This window comes from Urtica dioica, chromosome 12 (genome assembly GCF_054948205.1).
Source record: "Urtica dioica subsp. dioica isolate 48M chromosome 12, U.dioica_male_clone48M_v1_H2, whole genome shotgun sequence".
Lineage (NCBI taxonomy): Eukaryota > Viridiplantae > Streptophyta > Magnoliopsida > Rosales > Urticaceae > Urtica > Urtica dioica.
In genome coordinates this window covers 19,674,540-19,680,920 of record NC_142767.1, presented here as the reverse complement: position 1 = coordinate 19,680,920, position 6,381 = coordinate 19,674,540, and the positions used below count along the sequence as shown (strand labels likewise).

At 33.3% G+C, this 6,381-nt stretch overlaps 1 protein-coding gene across 1 annotated transcript; it reads right to left on the bottom strand.

The window, feature by feature from the left end:
* Positions 1-2,189: 2,189 nt before the first annotated feature.
* On the bottom strand, positions 2,190-5,080 carry LOC149380036 (junctophilin-like protein). Its single transcript, XM_089604467.1, has 6 exons — positions 4,826-5,080; positions 4,387-4,484; positions 4,211-4,293; positions 4,043-4,120; positions 3,860-3,961; positions 2,190-2,729 (listed from the first exon to the last, which is right to left on the bottom strand). The coding sequence occupies exons 1-6, from the start codon at positions 4,954-4,956 to the stop codon at positions 2,502-2,504; spliced, it is 720 nt and encodes a 239-aa protein (XP_089460593.1). The 5' UTR covers positions 4,957-5,080; the 3' UTR covers positions 2,190-2,501.
* Between the last annotated feature and the right edge of the window lie 1,301 nt (positions 5,081-6,381).

Sequence of the window (6,381 nt, the reverse complement as noted above, 5' to 3'; positions counted from 1 at the left end):
ATATAAAATTATATATATATATATATATTAGTATATGTGTAATATATATATATATATATATATATATATATACACACACACATACATTATACATACATAGCTATAATAATATTGATGGTTGTGTAGTTGAGTTAGGTTAGTTTCTGCATGCAGAGGGATATCAGATCTCATAATTGTTGCAACCAGATTTCGTACATGTTAAATGAAGAGTACATGTTATACTTATAAATTATAATATAATGCGCGCGCACACATATTTAATTTCTGTGCAACTTTTTTTTTTTTTTTTTTTGTTGAAATAAGAAATATCTACATATTTTTTTTTGTCATATATGTAACACAAGATCTAAATAACCGTGGTAACAATGTAAACGCTTTATCCGTGGTTAATGGCGAATGACATTAAAAAACCCATGCCTTCTATTCGTCAATATATGATACACGTACGTCTACAATTTGTCCAATGGTAGACCCTTTGAGTTTGGCCCTTATTACTTTTCGTTTTTGGTCATGCAAATTATGAATTTTAAGTTCTATATTTAACATAATATATATATATATATATATATATATATATATATATATATATATAAAGTTGATCTAATCTCGGAATAAGCTACAAGTCATGTCATTAGAGCCGTTTGATACAAGAAACTAGCCAAAACCTTATTTAGACCGTTGGATGATCGGGGTAGCTTAGGTGACAGGTAACTTCTGCAAACGGGCATATAATTTCTATGGGCTATAGATTAAGGTCCTCAGGGGTTTAGAGGGTACGTGAGACATTTCTAATTAGAACATTAGAAAGCAAAGGATCAAAATACTTGAGATAAAATCCGAAAGGTTTGGGTCAAGGGTATGAGGTGTTTTGTAATTTCTTTCTTGTATTTTTCAATGTTGTTCCCTGTGTGTGTGGATCGTTCCTTAGAACTCAAGAAAACCAATTCTTTGGTTTGAATTTGCGAGTTCTTTTACTATATATATATATATATATATATATATATATATATATATATATATATATATATATCTAAAGAGTTTTCATATATTTATGTATATGCAAACTGTATTTATTTTAATTATTTAAAAAAAATATATTCATTGGAAAACAGTTTCTCCGTCATTACACATTTTCAATATCTTGTCGATTTATCCGTCGTTATGTCCATACGGTAAATGATTTCTACATGAATAAAAAGTGTGGCATATATCCATCAGCAGCCGTATTTAAATTTTGAAATGCATGTATCTGAAAATTCTTACATGAATATGAGGACTGATTGTTCGTGTTTGTGAGCATCACTATATGTTGCTGCTTGGCCAACATTATGTCTGAATTGATTCCATCATGTCTATTTAAGTTATTGTCTTTCCAGTTTTGCAAGTACCTCTATTTTAACTAGTAGTAGGTGAACGCATTAAATTTGAAAACAAAATTATGCATTTGGTAAACGTTTATCAGAAATATAGGAAGAGATGAATTGGCTAAAATTTTAATCAACGTTAACCTTCTGATGTTGCTTATAGGACAGTGGAGATACAAACTTCTGGGTATATCTCATAACTTTGAGTCAATGCATATATAAATTTGTGGGGTTTATAGGTTGACCAACCAAGCTATAATCGTATACCTAACTATGAAGCGCAGTGAATAGAGTTATTACTTGTGCTTTTGGGACATGATTACAGATGAAGTATGAGTAGACACACTAGTTTCTGCTCCATTGCTTGTCATTCTAGGCTTGAGCATCACTGTTGAAGCTCTCACTGACTGGCTGGTCATAAACTAATGGAAGTAAATGGGACCACTTTTTGATGATCTGAATCAACTTTGGTATTTGAATTGAAAGTGGTCCTCCTACTCTACTCCTAGTCATTCACTTCATATACAGACCTACTTTCAACTTATCTGATAAAGTTAGCTGCTTTGTTGGTACCAACTTATCAATTTTGGAAGAGGGTTTTTTTTTTTACTTCCCTCTTATGAGACTAGAGGCAAAGCAAAAGTCAGTCAATCTGAATTCTCAACCTTATGGAGATAGTTATAGTAGGGCTTTATAATAGACATGACTCAGATCTCCATTCCTATTGTTCTTGCTGTGAGTAAGAAAATCAAGAGAAATACTTAAGACGGTAAAATATTGTGTATTGTTAGCTTAACTAGTAACATGTAAGAAAAACAATTATACTTTCCCCCGGGTTGGAGGTGAACAGAAGAATTACATAACACAATGAATCTCTAAAGGAATTTAAGATTACACAAGATGCTTACCTATGACTCTGAGGCAGAACAAGAAAATTAATTACGACAGATCTTGATGTTTTTGGGTTATGCGATTATCTTGCAGCGAGCCCGAAATCAAGTAAGAAGGAGTAAGAATGCCTCTCTCATATTCACATGGTTATGCGTATCGAATACAATATTACACCGGAAGGGAAAGTTTGAACCAAATAGAATTAGCATACTCAAATTGCTTCATATGATAGAACTCGAGCATCGATTAGCTGTTGAACCCGGCCCCGGTCCAGCCAGGAGCCGGAGGTGCTCTCACGGCCCCAATTCCTCTTCCTTTCCCTCTTCCCAGAAATTGGCTTTTCTTCTTTGTTCTTCCATCTTCCTCCACTGAAGCCTGTTGATCGACCCCGTTTGTGCCTTTTTCTTCCTTGGGAATTTTAGGAGTCGACGAAACCTCCGGCGTCTGAGCGGTAGTGCCTGCTGATTTATCATCCTAGACGGAAGTTCACAAGCATCCCATCAATGTCTTCCAACCATTTGAATGATCTCATAAACAGCTTGCTCGACACTTTTATGGGTCCGTTGATTTTCTTTCTTGTTGTCTTGGCTTGGTCTAATTGTTAGTTAACTTTCTACCAAATAAAGAAGGCTTTTTAGTGCAAATAATCCCCTGCCATTTTGGTTCATAAATACGGTCCTTAAACTGCTGATTTCGTAGCATTTTAGTGATTTTCAAACAATTCAACTTTTTTTTTTAATAAAATTTAACACCCTAACAACTTAAAACATATTTAAAATCCTTAATTAAAATTTAAAATAAAATGCCAATTAAAGTTAAAAACAATTTTGAATTTTTATACAACCATGGTGTCTGAGTTAGATCCAACTCCACTGGAAAACTACCCCAGTGACCCCAATTGTTGCGTCCAAAATCACTCCTACGACTAGACCAACCCCTTGAATTTTTAAAGTTAGATTTTGTTCAATGATACTCTGTAGAATTATTAAATAATAAAATATTTAAGATTTTTAACTAAATTTTAAGTTGTTTAAGTGAAAAAAAAAATCTTATGAACGTGCTGCTGGTTGAGGATCCTTTTTGCTTCAAAATTTAACTTGGGACCAAAATGTCACTCTCAGAATAGTTGATGGACTATCTGCGCTATAGATCATAATAGAATTTATCCATAAATATGTTGTGAAGTCAGCGATGAACTACCCCACTTACTATTTGCATTAATTCGACACAAAATATCAACTATTATTATCTGATACCGGAGCAGGTGCTTCCACAAAGCATCGTGTTTGAGAAAATATGCTCGGAAAACAGCTTCACTAGAAAGATTACATTAGGATCCCTAAAATTTGTAATGCAACAAAGAATCCTTTACTAGACAGATGATCAATCTCATTTCAATGACTATCATCCACAACTAACCACCTAAGCATGTTATCTACAGAAATGGGTGATCATTGCTTGCTAAAATATGCATACTTAAGTGCAAGATTCAAAAAGATGCGAAATCGACGCCTATGAGCAACAATGACACCAAAGTCACAACATATCTACATTACAAACAAGCAGAAAAAAAATGTAAAAGAGAGAAAAGAGATTTAACATACACGAGGATCAACAGCCGATGATGCTCTACTTGGGTTCATAGCTTCCAATCGTCTTTTCAACTCCTCTAGTCTTGCAAACTGAGCGTTGCTACTTTCTTGAACCTAAACAACAAGAGGAAACAATGTAAAATAACCAGTGGTTAAAAGTGAAAAAACCATAAATTATTTGAGAGATGCGTTTACCAGACTATTTAAATCTTCACATAGCTTCTGCTTCAGTGCCTCTTCCTCTTTCACAACCTTTGACGCCGCTTCCCATTCCTACAAAAGAAAAAGAAGAACCGATAAATATAACAGAAGCTCAAAAGCATAAGTAACTAAATTAAAAGAGACCAACATGATCAATCTAACCTTCCGAGCCTGGTCTTCCTTCAGCTTGGCCAAACGGATTCTCTCTGTTCCCATCTCTATTTTCTTCCTTAAATGCTCGAGCGCTGAACCATATTTCATAACAAAATTAATATTTTAGTTAAACTATGTAAACAAAGACCGATGATGATGACGATCACAATGCACCGATTACAAACCTGCTTTTTTCGGTCCAGCCGTGAGTTTCATTTCCATGTTGAGGCTCGCAAACTCACGTTCGACATCTCGGATTTTTGAATAGTTTTCTTCTATATATCTGAATCAGTATTTGAACATACGAATTTCAAACCGTGAATCAGAAACTCTACAAGTCCGATTCTACCAACAAGCATTACAAGATTTTGCACAAGCCACAAGGTCATGACACGAATGAATGAACGCATAATCGATCGCCTACCAAGCTTTTACAGATTTTAATCATATATAGCACATGAATTGAACAATTTAACATTGAAACCCTTCATTAAATTCAATCACACTGTGTTCTTCCGAAAATTAAAAGGCGGAACAAAACAACAATATCACAGAAACCAAGCATTTAATCGAACCGCGAGAACTGGATCTGAAATGAGGACGAAAAGAAAATTAGAAACTCACTTCCTCAATTGAATTTGTTCTTGCTCGATGATCTTCTCAGTGTAGGCAATCACAGGGGCTTCTCGAGGAAGACCGTCTGGTCCGATCTCGGGAAGGAGAGAAGGGTTTTGCGATTGATTCGTAGACGCCATGTTCGTATGATTCAACAAGTCTCACTCACATTCCATTTTTTTTAAAATCATATGAAATGCATAGATTAGATCTTCGTAGTTGCAACTTGCTCTTCGTTTTTACTTTGCTTTCTGGTTATTTATCTCCGTCGTTTTAATCGGAAAGAAAACGTGGAGTTTGTGGGGCCCACCAGCTATGTGGACTTTAATTGTCGTTTCTGTTTATTTATTGATGTCGTTTGGGTACTCAATGTCAACTACTTTTTTATAAAACAAAAAAAAAACACTTTCAAAATTAAAAAAATTTAAAAAAAAAAACGTTTTTATTTCAAAGTAGTGGACTTTGATGCTCCGTTGAAAATTTAGTTGATATCAAAATGTTAATGCATCAGTCTAGGCAATTTGTTAGTTATTTTTCCAATTATTTTAATGGAAATTACATCACAAATTAGAGGTTGAATTTCCTGAACACCCCTTTATTTTTCAAATCCTTCTTAGAATACGTCGTGAGATGGATATTTGAACAAAAATAAAACCTTTGAGAATATTCTAATAGCTACAACATCTAAACTTTCTTCTAAAAAATGAAGTTGAGAGGAAGCTGAAGATCGAAGTAGGACATGAGAAAGAAGTTATTCAGAGAAAAATATATAAAAATAAGATAAATCTGGTAATTATTTTATGAACAACATTGCTCCCGTACAAATCATATTTGGGTGTAAGATAAGGGACGGCTTAGTGTAAAGCTTCTGAAGGCTTTAGGCCTCATTCAGAGAAAGCCCACAAATATTTTAAACAACATTTATTTTTGTATAAATCTTTAAATTCTTTAATAATATTTCATTGTTATATTTAAAATGACAAATTTTTAATAGTTGCTTCAAAAAAGACAAAATTTTGAATATTTATTTTAGGCTAAAAAATGTTGCATCCCGCCTATCTACAATAGATTTTAAAGTGCGGATGAATTTAGAAGTTGCAGCGTCAAGAGATGAAACCCTAAACAAAAATTAGGCAAAATATTGAAGATACAAAAATAAGTTAAATACAAATTTAGGAGTTGATGTGTGTCAAAGCTTAAAAGAGTCGAACGACATATTTTAGCAATAAACTAGTGATAAAACCCGCACGTTGCTGCGGATTTTATGTGCACGTATTTAGTACATTTTATATTCTTAATTTGTTTGTATATTTATTTATCTTTAACATTGTTGTGAATTTTCACATAGAGTTATTATTAATAAAAAAAAAATTACGCAATAACTACAAAAATCTCAAAAAAAAAAATAAACTAGTGAGAGAGAGAGAGAGAGAGAGAGAGATTGTTAGGAGTTTGTTAGAGGAGAGAGAAAAAGATTGAGCTAATGAATTCTATTATCATTGACATAAACTCTGGTACATGTTTTGGGTTTATAGTCTTCATACATACGTGAGACTTTACACGTG

Coding starts and splice junctions, on each gene's coding strand:
- LOC149380036 (XM_089604467.1), bottom strand. CDS start 4,956: ATGGCGTCTACGAATCAATCGCAAAACCCTTCTCTCCTTCCCGAGATC. Junction 4,121..4,210: donor AGGAAGACCAGGCTCGGAAG/GTTAGATTGATC, acceptor TTTCTTTTGTAG/GAATGGGAAGCGGCGTCAAA. Junction 3,962..4,042: donor GTGAAGATTTAAATAGTCTG/GTAAACGCATCT, acceptor CTTGTTGTTTAG/GTTCAAGAAAGTAGCAACGC.